The following is an 18,512-nucleotide window of genomic DNA, read 5'->3' on the forward strand; positions in this document are numbered from 1 at the left end:
TTTCTCCTTGGTGTGGAATCCTGCTCCCACAAACAGACATAGTCCTAATTTGTCTTCATTACCTCTTCCAAAAGTTTTAAGAAAAAAGATTGCAGTCAGAGTGCAGTATAACTGCAGTATGCTGCAAATACTATGTCCAAAATAAAAAAATGTTTTACTGTGTAACTGCAGTTAGAGTGCAGCATAACTGCAGTACACCACAGTTATTCTGCAGTTACTGCATCCTAAGTACCACAGTTGACTGCAGTTACTGCATTTTCAAAACTGGAATATTTTTTTGTAAGGGTTACTAAGTGTGAGGAGAAGTTTCAAAATATTCCATATCTTCACTAGACTACATTTAAAAGATACTTGCACACAGGATTCTACATAGTGCTATTTTTAATGTGTAACTCTTTAAGTACAGCATGGCAAGTTACAATACACAGTAATAACAAAGGAAGCTGTAATCTAAAGCCATTGAAGTGTGACCAAGTGGACCCTACACTCTTAGGGAAAAAGGGTTCCAAAAGGGTTCTTCAGCTGTCCCCATAGGACATTTTTGGGGGGTTCCAGGTAGAACCCTTTTTGCTTTCAGGTAGAACCCTTTTTGGTTCCATGTAGAACACTGTGGAAAGGGTTCTACCTGGACCCAAAAGGGTTTTACCTGGAACCAAAACGAGTTATTCAAAGGGTTCACCTATGGGGACAGATGAAGAACCCTTTTAGGTTATAGAAAGCACCTTTTTTTCTAATAGTGTAGAACTGAGTTACCCAAATCAAGTGTTACTTAGGGATGTATTAATATGATCCAAGCTAAGAAAAACAGGGGAAGTAAGTCATGAACTGTTCTGCTAATCAGAGAAGCCTGATCTCAGTTAGGGCCTGCTCCTCACAACAGATCCTATCAACAAAACATACACAGAGGAGGCAACTAGAATCATTTTAACTGAGTTCTCATCAATTCTGGGCACACACTTTAATCTGTCATTTATTTGATTTCCTCTTATCAAAGACAAGATTTGTCCATCACATGTCCTGTTTTTAACACGAAGAGGGAGGATATGGATATGGCTAAGGATATGGAACCATGACTGACGACTCAAAACAGAGCACTGGAAGTTTTTATTGCCAGTATTTAAATAAATGTTTTAATTTTCAACATTTTACAATGTCTATCTCCCCTTCAGGTACAACAACGCTCCATATATCTGTACCCTACTGTACCTGCCTGGAACTGTGTCAGCCTCCCCTTCTCTCTGCCTCCCCCTCCAGTCCTCAGTTCACCCGGCTAGGTTGCGAAATGAAACCCTGCGGGTGGGTGTCCACATGGGCTCTCGTTTCCTATTTACAGTGGAGTTCCCCGGGCAAGGTGAGTGGTGGTGAGAGGTAACGGACTGGGCCCAATGATCCAGGATGAAATTTGGTCCAGCCAGAGTGTGGATGGTTCACTTATTGAGTGGGATACTTTATCCTCACTCATCCCGTCCATCCAACCCACCACAGAGTATAAGAGCCGTAAGGACAGATGATTTATAATTACTCTCTGCTGTGTGACTTGGTTCATCAGTCCCAGTCCCTGAAACCACCCAAGTTCAGACATCAAAAAACATCTTATCTGTGGTGTTTTCTGGATCTATTTCACCACTCTGTTTTTGTCCACCCTCAACACGGCTGTCATTGTCAAGGATATAATCGTTTCCAGCCTAAGATAAGGCCCCCTCAGCCCTGGCTGTCAAATCCACATGTATAATTTCAGTACATAGCTTCCAGGCAAGCCACAGGGCCTGTAATAGTCTAGCCATCAGTGGTGCTGGCTATGTCTGTCTGTTTTTATTGTCTGTAGCCCATACAACACAGCCTCTGAATGTCTAACACCATAACCTTGTTTTAATGGCATGACTCACACTCACACCATGTAATCATTGCCACAGGGCATTACGGAAGGCCCCAAACAGGGTGAGAAAATGTAATCATGTAAAGATATAAAATATATAGAAGTGTTGAGGGAGGAGACTCACAGGGGACCTGGACTGCCCCTCGGCAGCACATATCAACAATCAGCATTAATATTCCTGTGACTGCGTCCTAAATAGCACCCTATTCACTATGTAGGGTAGGGCTTTGGTAAAAATGTGTACACTATATAGCAAAGAGGATGTTTTTTTGGACAATTGATTGTCCAGTGATGCAGAAACATTATCACAGCTGATATTGACTGGGTGGATGAGGGCAGATTGAGGAAGGCTCTCTGGGGATGCTGATAGACTAACTGTAACCCAGGAGGCTAAGGAGATCCAGGGAAGATCCAGGGAAGTGCCTTTTCTCAGGGATGTTTTTTTTATAGGTTGGCATGTGTGATGGTCTGCACCTGCATTGATGGTTGATTGAGCTGCAGGGAAGAGAGAGGGTGTGGGCTTTGGGATGAGCATGTCCAGACTATCCTATAGTCATTGTTGACTTTCTATTCATGTGATGAACATACTGTATCTGTGTGGCAAGTGAACTCATAACACTGCCTGACAAATCGCCTTCCAGGAAAATCCCAGTTTCTGTGACTTTTTGTTTTTTAGATGGAACAAAATTGTCTGGAATGTTATTGTTGTTTGCTCAAAGTAGTAAACAATGTGTCTAGAGCATAAGAACAGTCCTCTTGTTGCTCCTTCGCTGTGGGTTAAAGTGAGGACTCTGTAGCACTCTGTAGCTGGTCTGACGCAACATTGGTGGCGGCCTACACCACAAGCACTGCTTAGGAATGTGTGGCATTGTCATCTGAGCAACACCAAGGCTGTTTCTGAATCTGTCCAAAGATGACTGATGACTCACTGGAGTCTTTATTTACCTCCCAAATGGCACCCTATTCTCTTTAAAGTGCACTACTTTTGATCAGTGCTTTACTCTACTCTGGTCTCTACTCTGGTTCTTACGTTACAGCCTTATTCTAAAATTGATTAAATCATTTTTCCCCCTCAATCTTTACACAATACCCCATAATGGCAAAGAAAAAACAGGTTTATTTATTTTGCTAATTTATTTAAAAAAAAAATGAAATATGACATTTGCATAAGTATTCAGACCCTTTACTCAGTACTTTGTTGAAGCACCTTTGGCAGAGATTACAGCCTCGAGTCATCTTGGTTATGACGCTACAAGCTTGGCATACCTGTATTTGGGGAGTTTCTCCCATTCTTCTCTGTAGATTCTCTTAAGCTCTGTCAGGTTGGATGAGAGTGTCGCTGCACAGCTATTTTTAGGTCTTTCCAGAGATGTTCGATTGGGTTCAAGTCCAAGCTCTGACTGGGCCATTCAAGGACATTCAGAGACTTGTCCCGAAGCCACTCCTGCGTTGTCTTGGCTGTGTGTTTAGGGTCTTTGTCCTGTTGGAAGGTGATCCTTCGCCGAGCGCTCTGCAGCAGATTTTCATCAAGGATCTCTCTATACTTTGCTCCGTTCATTTTTCGCTCGATCCAGACTAGTCTCCCAGTCCCTGCCACTGAAAAACATCCCCACAGATGATGCTGCCACCATAGGGATACCAGGTTTCCTCCAGACGTGACACTTGGCATTCAGGCCCAAAAAGTTCAATATTGGTTTCATCAGACTAGAGAATCTTGTTTCTCATGGTCTGAGAGTCTTCAGGTGCCTTTTTGGCAAACTCCAAGCGGGTTGTTATGTGCATTTTTCTGAGGAGTGGCTTCCATCTGGCCACTCTACCATAAAAGGCCTGATTGGTGGAGTGCTGCAGAGATGGTTGTCTTTCTGGAAGGTTCTCCCATCTCCACAGAGGAACTAGAGCTCTGTCAGAGTGACCATCGGGTTCTTGGTCACCTCCCTGACCAAGGCTCTTCTCTCCCGATTTCTCGTTTGGCCAACTCTAGGAAGAGTCTTGGTGGTTCCAGATTTTTTCCATTTAAGAATGATGGAGGCCACTGTGTTCTTGGGGACCTTCAATGCTGCAGACATTTCTTGGTACCCTTCCCCAGATCTTGGCACAATCCTGTCTCGGAGCTCTACGTACAATTCCTTCGACTTATAGACAGGTGTGTTCGTTTCCAAATCATATCCAATCAATTGAATTTGTTTTTTTTAATCCATTTGTAAAATTGTCTAAAAACCCGTTTTCACTTTGTCATCATGGGGTATTGTGTGTAGATTGCTGAGGTTTTGTATTCATGTAATCAATTTTAGAATAAGGCTTTAATGTAACAAAATGTGGAAAAAGTCAAGGGATCTTAATACTTTCCGAAGGCACTGTAGAACAAATCAGTTGGTTAAATATGCACATAAACAGAACCTACCGAGAAATAGCCCTTCTTGAATCAGCTTCATGTTGGCCTCGGACATTCTTACGGAATGTCAGAGTAGAAATAGCTGATGTTTCCCCAACATCATCTTTGCAGATTACTCAAGGCCATATCTCTCTCACTCAATGTAGAACTTCATTTTCATAACATTTATTGTTCAAGGTGGTTTACTCTTTCGAAAGAGAACAATAATATTGACATGATAGAACTCTAGGAAAGGCAATATTAGCCCCTGATTTAGTCAGCATCATATAAAATAATTTCTGTGTGGATTGGTAAACCACAAGTCATTAATTCATATTACACTAATGAGTCAGTGTATGATGTGTACCCCATCACCAGTGTGTGTGTGTGTCAGCAGTTCAGGTAATTTTTAATGAATGGGACAACAAAGTTGCTGTTAACATTGCTCTCTGTACACTTGAGTGGAGAACTTCAGAGACTAATAGATATGCATATAACCCAGGGATCTCCTGTTAATTGATAAAAACTCTGTTCATGCTGATTTTGCGGGGAAGCAGGCAGCCCTGCATCCAGATCCTCTCATGATTAAATCATTTTGAGACCATTTTACTGTTTGTAAGCAGCAGAGCCATAGCTGGATATGAGTAGGTCGAGATAAGCCTTAATTCCACACCTCTGGCCCCAACCATAGCTTGCTTTGTTTCTACACAAAGAGTCTGTTTTATTTTCTGACCCGCTTGTTGTAAAACACCTGCACTCTGAAATTCTAATAGTTTATTTGACATTTTGCCTCTCGACGTCTCATACTCCTTCGTCTTCTACATTTAGATAACTTGTGTCATCAGGTGTTAGGAATGTGACTGCTTATTTAACAGCTCTAGCTCATACACACTGACATTCCCAAGACCACACACATGTAACCACTCCAATTTAGAGTACATAGTCAGTTTGAAAAGAGCCTTTTCATTAAACATCCTAATAACACAGTGCTGTGTATACTAGGTGGTCCTCCTATAGCCTCTACTGCAGTCTTCTCTCTCCTTCAGTATGACCCCAGTTAAATATGTACTGTGTTAGCCCCCAGGGGGCTCATATAGGATAGCATCCATGGAAAACATAGATGTTTGACTGGGAAACACATTTAAAGTTTGGGTAACCTTAGTTACGCTGCAAGACGAGTTCCCCCTACCTACCCTGAGACCTACAGCAAGGCAATGCTGTCTGCAATGGTACCCTATTTAGGGCCCTATAGGGCTCTGGGCAAAAGTAGTGCACTTTGTTGGGAATAATGCACCATCTGAGAAAGAAGCAGTCAAAGACAGGCTCTCCATCCATCTGGCTAACAGGGACATCTTGTGGAGAGACAGTGAATAACCCCGCCCCTCATTCCTCATTCAATTGAGTTGGTGTCAGCAGTGAGGTTGACAGGAGGGCAGCCAGCCAAGAATCCGTCTTTGTGCTTTACACAAAAGGTCCTGCAACAGATGGCCAAGATATCATCTGTATCTTCCAGGCTACTTTCCATCAACTTCATTCACATAACTTTTTGCCGAGTATTTCTGCAATCATATGCAGTTTCTTTACAATACTTTGACCTTTTCATTGCCACTGCAATGTTGTGCTTTACTACTCATTTCAGCGTGTGAATGCTGCCGTACAGAAATACCAGCAGGTTCAATGTGATACCTAACACCCATGTTCAATACCAGCAGGTTCAATGTGATACCTAACACCCATGTTCAATACCAGCAGGTTCAATGTGATACCTAACACCCATGTTCAATACCAGCAGGTTCAATGCGATACCTAACACCCATGTTCAATACCAGCAGGTTCAATGCGATACCTAACACCCATGTTCAATGCGATACCTAAATACCCATGTTCAATACCAGCAGGTTCAATGCGATACCTAACACCCATGTTCAATACAAGCAGGTTCAATGTGATACCTAACACCCATGTTCAATACCAGCAGGTTCAATGCGATACCTAACACCCATGGTCAATACCAGCAGGTTCAATGCGATACCTAACACCCATGTTCAATACCAGCAGGTTCAATGCGATACCTAACACCTATGTTCAATACCAGCAGGTTCAGTGGTAGGCCACTCAGTATCCTATTTGGAGCCATGTGGCCTACCGATAATAAGTCAATACGACATTAGGCATTAAGCTCTGACTTTATTTGTTTAGCATATGCATGTTAAATTCATACAACATGTAAACAGTACAAGTTCGTTCCACAAAACCATACACAATGTACAAAATATTTACAAAGTTTGAATGATAAAATATTAAAATATTAAAAACAAATAAAAACATAATTTAGTCAATGCTGATTTACTTATGATAGAAAAAGTTATTTAGACAAACTCTACTTAGGCCAGACTCAGTGATGTGAAACTAATTGAACAAGGTGTGTACCTAGAACAAACTTCCCTAATATCAGTGTTACAAACAATGGTGACTAGAAAAATAGTATTAACACCCAATCCGTACCCAGTGATAGGATACATGACCCTGTGATTTAGCAAACCCATTATAAATTACGTTTCCCTTTAAAAGAGGGAGCATCTTATTCCCAACATCCCTAAGTGGCACTATACTGCACACGTCATAAAATAACATGTGTTTAAAAGACTGTAAGAAACATGGATAACCATTCATACAAGAAAGCATAGGAATATCCACGGCACTTTTTCAGGAATATTCTCGATAAAATAAGGAATACAATGCTGTTGTTTTTTTGTTTATGGGCATGCCTGGGCTCCTACTCATAAAGTATCTCAGAGTAATGCTGATGTAAAATCAGTTTCGCCTTAAGGGGTAGGGGCTGATCTTAGATCAACACTCCTAAACTGAGCCGCTTTATAAATAGGGGCCGTGGAGAATCGTATCCGATGCCTCTATGCCTGTCATTGTTCTGTGTTGGTCACACACTGGTTTCAGCGATGCAGTGGGTCCGTGGAGCTTCGAGGGGGAAAGACTGCTCTCTGCTGCCACCTGGTGGGCCCATTTTGAGATGAGTGATATCCTGCAGTAGCGCCACGTTCCCAACCCTCCATTGACGATACCTCTGTGCAGTAAGAAGGGGATCTGCCAGCACGTGATCTATAGCCAACAGGTCGGCTTCTTTTGCCTATTGAATATTGAAATTAGACTAAGGTGTTGAAAAGACATGTAGAGCTGTTCACATTTCAACAGGAAATAATGTAGGTGCATCTAAGGGTATTGTAGCCAGGGAATATCAGCAAACTAAAAACTTCCATGTTCATGGGTTTGATTGACAAACTATGAGAGATCGGGGTTATAGGGAGCTACTACCTGAAACTAGTCCAGCAGAAATGCTCATTTACACTTTGTTTGAAAAATAAATAATGGCGTGCCCTACTGAACATGACCCTGTTCTAGTAATCGACCCAGAATGAAGTGACTCACCTTTAAAGTGCTGTTGAGGGTCCTAACCAGATGCAGCTTCTCATTGACTCTGTCATTTTTGCAGCGTTGAATGAATGACGCTCTGAAGTCCCTCTTCAGTTCTCCAGATGGAGATAGTCTGGCATGCTTCAGATGGATGTACAGTGCCTCCATTTCATCAGATGTGCCCTCTAAAAATCATCATAATAATACATCAAGATTTGGCATACAAATATGCCATCATTTACATGTTATCATTCAAAATAATTTCATAAGAACAAACAGGCAGTATAGAGGTGTGGGTGTTAACTAGGCTACTATGCCATCAATCCAGGATAATGAGATGATGTGGTGTCAATCCAGGATAATGAGATGATGTGGTGTCAATCCAGGATAATGAGATGATGTGGTGTCAATCCAGGATAATTAGATGATGTGGTGTCAATCCAGGATAATGAGATGATGTGGTGTCAATCCAGGATAATGAGATGTGGTGTCAATCCAGGATAATGAGATGATGTTGTGTCAATCCAGGATAATGAGATGATGTTGTGTCAATCCAGGATAATGAGATGATGTTGTGTCAATCCAGGATAATGAGATGATGTTGTGTCAATCCAGGATAATGAGATGATGTTGTGTCAATCCAGGATAATTAGATGATGTTGTGTCAATCCAGGATAATGAGATGATGTGGTGTCAATCCAGGATAACGAGATGATGTGGTGTCAATCCAGGATAGTGAGATGATGTGATTTCAATCCAAGATAGTGAGATGATGTGATTTCAATCCAGGATAGTGAGATGATGTGATTTCAATTCAGGATAATGAGATGATGTAGTGTCGATACAGAGAAGCTAACAGTTTACCCTCCTTTCCTCCCTGGGCCTCAGCCCCCGGTCCATCCTCCTCTTCCAGTCTGAAGGGGTGGAGGGGAGCGCCCTGTCCCACTGCCCTCTCTGGAGAAGGGACATCCAGCCAGGACTCCGTGCTCTCTGAAGTCTCAATGCTGTCAGGGGCAGACATGGGGTCAGTGGAGTGACATGGGGACGAGGTGGAGCAAGATGGGGGGACATCTCCCTGGATAGAGAGAGAACAGAGAACAACATTCACACTGGGTTAACATGAGTCTTATTGTCTTATCTACAGCAACAGACAGAGTCTAAACACTAGCACAAAGTAGCATCAATGCTGAACAATCTTCATACATACAAAGCAGTATAATGGGACAGAGCACTCACATTAACAGAGTCTATGGTCAGCTGCTCAGAGTAGAAAGCGTCAGATGTCTCCAGTGACTCAACCTCCTCTTGGTCACTCTCCTCACTGTAGCACTCTAGACAAACGCACGCACGCCAATGGATTGATGCAAATAATCATGATATCCCTCTGACAGGTAGACATAGATTACTTTGTAGCTAGTTGCCATTTAATATAGCTTTTTGGGAAAGCCTTTCCATCTACCAGAAGACAGTTTGGTCTATCATTACCATCACGATATTGTTCCTGTTCCTTAATTGTTTGACACCTGGACGTTTTACTTCATATTATGTATTCTTCCCTTGTTTCAAAGTAGCCTATAACCAAAATCCGACCACAGAAACGTGGAGGCAATCATTTTTTCTAAAGACTTACTCATATTCATTCTCCTGTTGTATTGGTTCTTCCAACTTTCTTTTGTCTATCAGCCAAAAGCATTGTCCTAATCACAGTAGCAACTCATGAAAGTTGTTGGATCTTTAAATCCCGCCCTTAACCTACATTTCCATGGGATATTTCGATTTCTGTCCATTAAACCGCTCGCTTTGCATTTTAGAAGGGCGTTTTCCCGCAATTGCATTTCGGGAACTTTCACGCGTTGGCCTAGCTCCGTGTGTACATTGCTGCGCCTAAAATGTGAAGGAATAGTTTATCAACATTTTAAGCTAAACAGTCTATCTGTTCCATCAGCCTTATTAATTGACATGATTTATACTTCCACTACACTACTTTGATGCGCATCAGTGGAGATTAAGAAATGTGTACACGCAATGCGTACTGAAACATAAGTGGGTATACCCTCCACTACATCAATGGTGTTCCCCTCTATCGTTCGCCTAGCTTATTTCTGGCTTTCCTCATCAAGAAAACAAAACAATTTAATAAAAAAAGATCCATGTAATGTCTTGAGTCCATTACCCCCAGTGTTCCTCTCTGACGACTCGTCCAGTGTAGCAGTCGCTGCCGCTGCTGCTGCTGACAGTTTAGACAGCCACCTGTAACATTGAGAAGCCATGACTGAAAAACACGAATACCTGACCAGTACGGCCAATGTTTTATGTACTTAGGAGGCAAATGTCCTCTTTGCACATGCTTCCTCAAATAGCTTGTAGCTTCCTGAAATAGCTTCAGGATGGGTAACTGTAATGGCATTGTAATATGGCCCCATGAGACCAAATGAAGCTGAGATAATATACAATAAGATTCAACTTTTACAACATTTAAACAGTACACAAAAAGTCGTTCACATAAATAGGCTATATTTTCAAAGTGTCAGCCCACATCCGCTACCAGTAAGTGTTCCTTTTGACATCAGCGTTACACAAACACAGATAGAACAACGAGCCAGATATTTCACTGGATGTATAAATATGAAGCATCTGCTTGGCGTTTCCACTCACTATCAAATATGGTAGTGAGAGGAAGCCCACTGGTGGGCAGTGGGAGAATATAAAATTAGATAGATTTTGGCCTACATTTTGCGAATGTTGTCATCATTAAACATTTGATCTCAATACAGTTTTATGTCCCCAAATTAACATATGTTATGAACAGAGTGGACTGAGTTTTGTAGACCTTAGCCTTTGCCAAAGTTTTTTTTTAAATCACATTGTTTAGAAGGAGTGCAAAGTCGAATTGATTTATTGCACACTGCATTTCACAACGTAAATATGCAGATGTATGCTAGAACCGACCAATAGGATCTCGCTAGCTCGTGCTTGGCTCTGCAAACCTCCTTGCTTGTTCTGCCCACTATAACTCATCTGTTCACATTGGAAACGACAGGCTGTGGTCTGTCTTGGTTTAGTTATAAAAATTTTGGCACAAATAGGCTACAATCTCCTGGCCTGCCTCCATTGCCCTCCTCTTTTACATACTCACTTGTTCATCTCTCTCAGACTCTCGGCGGCAAAGTAGAGTGTCACAACCTGTGGATGGCTGGCCTTCATAGCACTGGATGAGATCAGGCAAAACAACATAGCCGTCAGATCAACAAATACTACATTAAGTGTTTTGAGTGTAAACATGTGAAAAATGATCTAGAAATACAATTCTTATTATTACTACGACAGGATAGGACACTAAAGGAGAGAGCGGAACACTGCTCTGTGTGTTGAGAGAGAGAGTTATTTTTGGAAGGAAGCTAAAGTGAAACCACAAAATGGGGTCAACAGCAGACGGGCAGTTATCTTATGCATGCATTCATACCGTAAAGAACAAATAAACATGGTTTAGGGTTGATGACTTACACAGACGATAGAAGGCTACATGTGATAATACAGAACACAGCGTGAAATATACCGTCAATGAACAGCAAGTTACTGTACAAAGACTACATTTGAGCTCGACTTGCAAAAGCTCAGCAATTTCCTGTGACCGTGTGGTGTGTAGCCCACACTACTCGGGTTTCCAACAGGCCAAACGGAAACTTTAAATTAGAAAAACCTTACTGCTTTTTCTTGTACTCTGTTGCTTGGTCGACAGTGAAGTTTGTAAGGTGGATGTATCCTTCTGCTTTCTCAGCCTACACACCAAGAGGTGACAGAGAGAGAAACAACAATAACATGCATCATTGATTACGATCATGTGACAAGACGATAGTTAATAAATATGGTTGGTTAGAGGAACATTGTCCGAGAGACTGTTTTAATATTTACAATTGAAGTCAAAAGTCATTAAAACTCGTTTTTCAACCACTCCACAAATTTCTTGTTAACAAACTAAAGTCGGTTAGGACATCTACTTTGTGCATGATTTCACTCACTTTCACTTAGTATTTTTTTTTTTTAATTTTACCCATTTTTTCTCCCCAATTTCATGGTATCCAATTGTTGTAGTAGCTACTATCTTGTCTCATTGTACAGGCTCGGGAGAGACAAGGCTGAATGTCATGCGTCCTCCGATACACAACCCAACCAGCCGTACTGCTTCTTAACACAGCGCGCATCCAACCCGAAAGCCAGCCGCACCAATGGTGCGGCTGGCTACACCGTGCCCCTGGCAACCTTGGCTAGCGCGCACTGCGCCCGGCCCACCACAGGAGTCGCTGGTGCGCGATGAGACAAGGAGATCCCTACCGACCAATCACTCCCTAACCCAGGCGACGCTAGGTTAATTGTGCGTCGCCCCACGGACCTCCCAGTCGCGGCCGGTTACGACAGAGCCTGGGCGCGAACCCAGGGACTCTGATTGCACACCTGGCGCTGCAGTACAACACCCTTAACCACTGCGCCACCCGGGAGGCCTGATTTCACTTATAATTCACTGTATCTCAATTCCAGTGGGTCAGAAGTTTACGTACACTAAATTGACTGCCTTTAAACATTGGAAAATTCCTGAAAATGATGTCATGGCTTTAGAAGCTTCTGAGAGGCTAATTTACATAATTTGACTCAATTGGAGCTGAACCTGTGGATGTATTTCAAGGCCTACCTTCAAACTCAGTGCCTCTTTGCTTGACATCATGGGAAAATCAAAAGAAATCAGCCAAGACCCCAGAAAAAATGGTTCATCCTTGGGAGCAATTTCCAAACACGTACCACGTTCATCTGTACAAACAATAGTACACAAGTATAAACATCATGGGACCAAGCAACCGTCACACCGCTCAGGAAGGAGACGCATTCTGTCTCCTAGAGATGAAAGTACTTTGGTACAAAAAGTGCAAATCAATCCCAGAACAGCAGCAAAGGACCTTTTGAAGATGCTGAAGGAAACAGGTACAAAAGTATCTATATCCACAGTAAAACGAGTCCTATATCGACTTAACCTGAAAGGCCGCTCAGCCAGGAAGAAGCCACTGCTCCAAAACTGCCATAAAAAAGCCAGACTACGGTTTGCAACTGCACATTGTGACAAAGAATGTACTTTTTGGACAAATGTCCTCTGATCTGATGAAACAAAAATAGAACTGTTTGGCCATAATGACCATCGTTATGTTTGGAGGAAATAGGGGGATGCTTGCAAGCCGAAGAACACCATCCCAACTGTGGGGGGTGGCAGCATCATGTTGTGGGGGTGCTTTGCTGCAGGAGGGACTGGTGCACTTCACAAAATAAATGGCATCATGAGGCAAGAAAATTATGTGGATATATTGAAGCAACATCTCAAGACATCAGTCAGGAAGTTAAAGCTTGGTTGCAAATGGCCTTCCAAATGGACAATGACCCCAAGCATACTTCCAAAGTTGTGGCAAAATGGTTTAAGGACAACAAAGTCAAGGTATTGGAGTGGCCATCACAAAGCCCTGACCTCAAACCTATAGAAAATGTGTGGGCAGAACTGAAAAAGCGTGTGTGAGCAAGGAGGCCTACAAACCTGACTCAGTTACGCTAGCTCTGTCAGGAGGAATGGGCCAAAATTCACCCAACTTATTCTGGGAAGCTTGTGGAAGGCTACCCGAAACATTTGACTCAGGATAAACAATTTAAAGGCAATGCTACCAAATACTAATTGTGTATGTAAACTTCTGACCCACTGGGAATGAGATGAAAGAAATAAAAGCTGAAATAAATCCTATTCTCTACTATTATTCTGACATTTCACATTAAAATGAAATGGTAATCCTAACTGACCTAAGACAAGGCATTTTTACTAGGATTACATGTCAGGAATTGTGAAAAACTGAGTTTAAATTAACTTGGCTCAGGTGTATGTAAACTTATGGCTTCAACTGTACCAACACGTACGCTACGGTCACAAAACACAGGACTCCTTATGGTCCCTAGAATTTCTAAGCAAACAGCTGGAGGCAGGGCTTTCTGCTATAGGGCTCCATTTGTTTTGGAATGGTCTGTCTGTCTGTGAGAGACGCAGGCTCTGTCTTGAACTTTAAATCTTTATTGAAGACTCATCTCTTCAGTAGGTCATATGATCGACTCTCTCTCTCTCTACCGCACCTGTTTTCTCAACCTCTGAATACTCGGCTATGAAAAGCCAACTGACATTTACTCCTGAGGTGCTGACCTGTTGCACCCTCTACAACCACTGTGATTATTATTATTTGACCCTGCTGGTCATCTATGAACGCTTGAACATCTTGGCCATGTACTGTTATAATCTCCACCCGGCACAGCCAGAAGAGGACTGGCCACCCATCAGAGCCTGGTTCCTCTCTAGGTTTGTTCCTAGATTCCTGCCATTTTAGAAAGTTTTTCCTAGCCACCGTGTTTCTACATCTGCATTGCTTGCGGTTTGGGGTTTTAGGCTGGGTTTCTGTATAGCACTTTGTGACATCGGCCGATGTAAAAAGGGCTTTATAAATACATTTGATTGAATATGAGCATACATTTTTGTATACCCTAAACCAGAGATGGGCAACTTTGATGGGGCTGGGACAAAAAATGGAACTCATCATGGGGGGCCTCCGTACCTTGCGAGCAAAGCAGCCCCCCTCATTACAGCAACGTTTTAGAGTTCATTATCTGCAAATCCTCACATTGCCATTGGGTGTAGAGAAAATGTTGCTGTTTTAAAGCAGATTTGCTGCAATTCTACATATTTTGCCATACGGTGGAGGCAAAGTTTTGCAGTTTTCAATATGATAACTGATGATCAATGGGCCCCACCCCGGTCGGTAATTCGACCATGCTTACTACAAGTTTAGATAGCTGGACGCTACACTTATTTAACAATCTAAAATTATTTAGCTGACCTGGGGTAATTGAGTGACTGCTGACGCACAACTAAATGTCTAAATAGCACCTTGTGTATTCTATTATTCTAACTGAACTGTAAGTTATTTTACATTTATTTTTAAATTGGTCCGTAGACCTACAAAATTGGGGCCGCCACCAGTTCCCCATTCCTGCCCTAAACTAAAGCATTTTGAGATTTAGCTAATAAAATGTTTCCAGTCCCAACACAACATAACAATAACACATATTAGAACACAACAACCCAACAACAGATTAGCAAAACGACATGTTGGATTAGATTAGCACAACTCCGGGACAGTTGTGCTAATCTAATCTAACACAACACAGATCGACAGTTTAGATTAGCACAACTCAACATCCTAAAAACAACAAAGATTAGATTAGCACAAAGGGATAACACAACACTAGGACTTACCGTTTGACCAGTGTACCAGTACATGGAGATCTTTTTCAGAACAAACCAGTACTTCTTCCATTTTGTTCCCAGGAAGCCCTTGCTCTCCTTCTTCTTGTAGAGCCAGCCCTGGTAGTCCACCTGACCCAGCTCCTTCAAAGACACCTTGCGACGGCTCATCACAGAATCACCTATGGTAAGCCAACCTATGGGACCTACAGACAGAAAGAGTCAGGCACTGCAACATTAGCTACAGTACAGGCAGGCAGACAGGACGACTACGTCCTTAGAGTATATTACTCTTTGTTACTTGCAACCTTGTGAGCAGGTCATCTAGACCTTTGGTTGAGGCAGTGAGGCAGGCAAGTATTGTTTTCTTCAACACTTTACCATTAAGTAGCCCTTTGTATTCCACATTTGGCAAACTAGGAAAAGCCCATGTTAAATAATGGAATCTGTACATTGTAATGTAATCTACTAGGTTGAGAGGTGTTGATCCTACCCTTTCTAGAACGTCTAGCTATCTTACCTCCAAACACTGTCCTGAAGGTACTGTACGGCACCAGGTGAGTTTGATCCAGAGAGAAGAGATATCCTATTACAGCAGCATGTCACCAGCATGCTGGAGCCATCAGGCACAACAGCTCATACAGACTCTCAGAATGACAAGAGGATGTACATGAAGAGCATACCCTTCCTTAACGTTGCCCAACCAAGTATAGCCTACATGTAGGGCTTTGTACAGTCCAACAGTTACAAACACCCCTACTGCTGCTGTCACCACCAACCACTAGAGTCACAGATAAAACAGCATCCTGTTTCACATGGCAATAGCATGTTGGTCTTGCTCTCCAAAATGTAGTGACATGGGTTTACAAAATGATATACATGTTAAGCATTTATCAACCCATATATGTTTTAGTGGTTTGATCAAACAACATGCAAGAGATCAAATGAAGACATTAGCCCACTAGTAGGCACAAATGGAAGTGAGAGGAGCTGACTGCAAATGTTATTTGGGGTTAGTACTGCATGAGGGCACGTTTCACCTTCAAATTCATTGCGGCAGGTTGGACAAACACTATTCCTAAATTTTAGACACCGCCCTGTGTACTATCTACTTGTATTCGGCTACAGATTGAAAATACCTTTACTCATATAAGAAAATCACAATCATGAACCTTCCTTTTGCAGTCTAGATTTCCAGGTAGCATGTAATTTAATATGAAGGCAGTGTGTTAGATATCATTTAGAAAGTGTCTGACGAGGATAACAATTCCACGCATAAAAAAAGGTTCAATTAAACACGGGTACTTCTGAGTAATGATTGGCTGAATGAATTAGATCAGACGAGAAACAACTTTTACACAACGCCTCCTCAACCTGTAACAAACTTTTAAACTTTTGAAAAAGTGCATTATCCAACCCATCAGACGGCAGGGTAGCCTAGTCTAGTGGTTAGAGCGGTGGACTTGTAACCGGAAGGTTGCAAGTTCAAACCCCTGAGCTGACAAGGTACAAATCTGTCGTTCTGCCCCTGAACAGCATATATCAAGCATGTCACATATATCAAACATGTCATGTTCCTAGGCTGTCATTGAAAATAAGAATTTGTTCTTAACTGACTAGCCTAGTTAAATAAAGGTAAAACATTAAAAAAATAAAGCTACTCTACAGATGCTTTGAAAGCATTGTGTTCTTTGTGAAGAGACATCAATTGCATGAAAATACACAATTTCAGCATTAAGAAGCGTTTTCTGTTGCTGCCCTTGCTACTGATGATGAACGATTTCCGGTCATTATTCTTAATTTTCTATTTGGTTCAACATTTCTCAGTTTCCACTAGTGACCACAGCCACAAAGTCAAAATTGGCTTTAGCAAAAAAAAGTTTGAAAACAAAAATGTGCTTTTTGGTCTTAATTTAAGGTTAAGGTTATGCATAAGGTTAGCAGTGTGGTTGGTTTAAGGTTAAGGTTTAAAATACATTTTTTAAACGAAAAACTGTACAAATGGGGGGAGTTTGACTTTGTGGCTGTGGTAACTAGTGACAACCGTTTCCTCCGTGACATGCTTGATATATGCTGTTCTGTCATCCGCCACTGAAAGTCGCCGTAGTTCTTAAAGTCTGCATACTTTAGGCAACAAATTAATGCAGGCTGAAAACAACTTGATAGTTCCTTCAGAACACCTAGGCCAGGGGTGCTCAAGTACTATTTGAGAAAGTCCGGTCGCACACATTTTCTTAGGTGGCAAAAGTCCGGATGTATAATGTAATTTTTCAGCGTAGTAACAAACCCCCACTTCGCAACCCATGCCCCTCTTGTTGGTGGAGAGAATATGTTGCAGTTTTAAAGCAAATTTACCGCAATTCTACACATTTTGCATGGGGCAGATATTTTTGTTGTTTTTGCTGTTTTTAAGCTAATTTCCTACAATTCTATGCATTCTTCCATGTCTAATGTGTGTTTATATGGTACCAACAATAATAAAATAAAACATTTATTCGTATTACTTTTTATTATTATTATTTTTCCGCCAGTTGAGTATGGAGGACCTGGGCCTTAATCTTTAGGCATATGATCATATTATGCATTACTCTCATAAAATACTTTATCTGGGATTTGTTCTCCAATTCACAACTAAACCTCTTTCCAGACATGGGCTGCCTGTTTGACCTGCGTAGTGTGTACCAGTGAGTTAGTACGCCTAAATCCTAGATTCCAATCTGATTGTGAAATGCCATGTAGGGCAGGCTATAGTCCTTTCTGTGATCAAACAGTAACAGAGCTTTAACCAACTGGGCACACACTGGTTGAATCAACATTGTTTCCACGTAATTTCAATGACATTTCGTTGAACCAGCATGGAATAGACGTCGAATTGACATCTGTACCTAATGGGAAGCTATGTCAAAGTCTGCCTCATGATCGGTCTGCATTAAAAAACTTTTTGAAGTTCTGCAATATGTTATAATTATGTTTTCAAATGGCAATGAGATCACTATTTCTAAGTAATTATTGTTGAGATAAGAAAGAACAAACAAGAAAGAAGCAACCAAAAGTTAAATTGCACCTTTTCATTATAGTTTAGAAAATGTTGAAACTATCACAGAGGTATTCATATTGCAAAGCACTTGAAAAGTATTGTGAGTTGCGACAACAACGAGACAGCCTATAGCGAGGAGGTCAGAGACCTGGCCGTGTGGTGCCAGGACAACAACCTCTCCCTCAACGTGATCAAGACAAAGGAAATGATTGTGGACAACAGGTAAAAGAGGGCTGAGCACGCCCCCATTCTCATCGACGGGGCTGCGGTGGAGCAGGTTGAGAGGTTCAAGTTCCTTGGGGTCTACATCGACAACAAGGTCCAACATGGTCCAAGCACACCATGACAGTCATAGACTGTTCAGTCTGCTACCACACATCAAGTGGTACCGGAGCGACAAGTCTAGATCCAAGAGGCTTGTAAACAGCTTCTACCCCGAAGCCATAAGACTCCTGAACATCTAATTAAATGGCTACCCAGACTA

General features: G+C 41.8%; 1 protein-coding gene and 1 long non-coding RNA gene across 3 annotated transcripts in view; one reads left to right on the forward strand and one right to left on the reverse strand.

Annotated features, from left to right (window-relative positions):
• Positions 1–18,512, forward strand: part of LOC149981403 (uncharacterized) — a 169,870-nt gene that overhangs the window by 140,809 nt on the left and 10,549 nt on the right. The window lies entirely within an intron of this gene.
• On the reverse strand, positions 6,415–16,705 carry ipcef1 (interaction protein for cytohesin exchange factors 1). 2 transcript variants are annotated; one of them, XM_021611632.3, is made up of 9 exons: positions 15,512–16,705; positions 15,004–15,197; positions 11,382–11,455; positions 10,813–10,884; positions 9,850–9,926; positions 8,913–9,007; positions 8,541–8,751; positions 7,692–7,861; positions 6,415–7,392 (listed from the first exon to the last, which is right to left on the reverse strand). In XM_021611632.3, the coding sequence occupies exons 2-9, from the start codon at positions 15,160–15,162 to the stop codon at positions 7,186–7,188; spliced, it is 1,065 nt and encodes a 354-aa protein (XP_021467307.2). In that variant the 5' UTR covers positions 15,163–15,197; positions 15,512–16,705; the 3' UTR covers positions 6,415–7,185. The 2 variants fall into 2 exon arrangements, with proteins under 2 accessions (XP_021467307.2, XP_090098762.1); XM_090242636.1 differs by lacking the exons at positions 9,850–9,926; positions 10,813–10,884; positions 11,382–11,455; positions 15,004–15,197; positions 15,512–16,705 and adding an exon at positions 9,307–9,501.

The sequence above is a fragment of the Oncorhynchus mykiss genome, chromosome 8, assembly GCF_057628025.1.
Source record: "Oncorhynchus mykiss isolate SJ-2025 chromosome 8, ASM5762802v1, whole genome shotgun sequence".
Lineage (NCBI taxonomy): Eukaryota > Metazoa > Chordata > Actinopteri > Salmoniformes > Salmonidae > Oncorhynchus > Oncorhynchus mykiss.

Excerpts from the sequence above, each read along its gene's own strand:
- ipcef1 (XM_021611632.3), bottom strand. The coding sequence starts at position 15,162 with ATGAGCCGTCGCAAGGTGTCTTTGAAGGAGCTGGGTCAGGTGGACTAC. Across the intron at positions 11,456-15,003 it reads ACTGGTACACTGGTCAAACG|GCTGAGAAAGCAGAAGGATA; the intron begins GTAAGTCCTAGT and ends CTTGGTGTGTAG. Across the intron at positions 7,393-7,691 it reads CCCTCAACAGCACTTTAAAG|GCAAAAGAAGCCGACCTGTT; the intron begins GTGAGTCACTTC and ends AATATTCAATAG.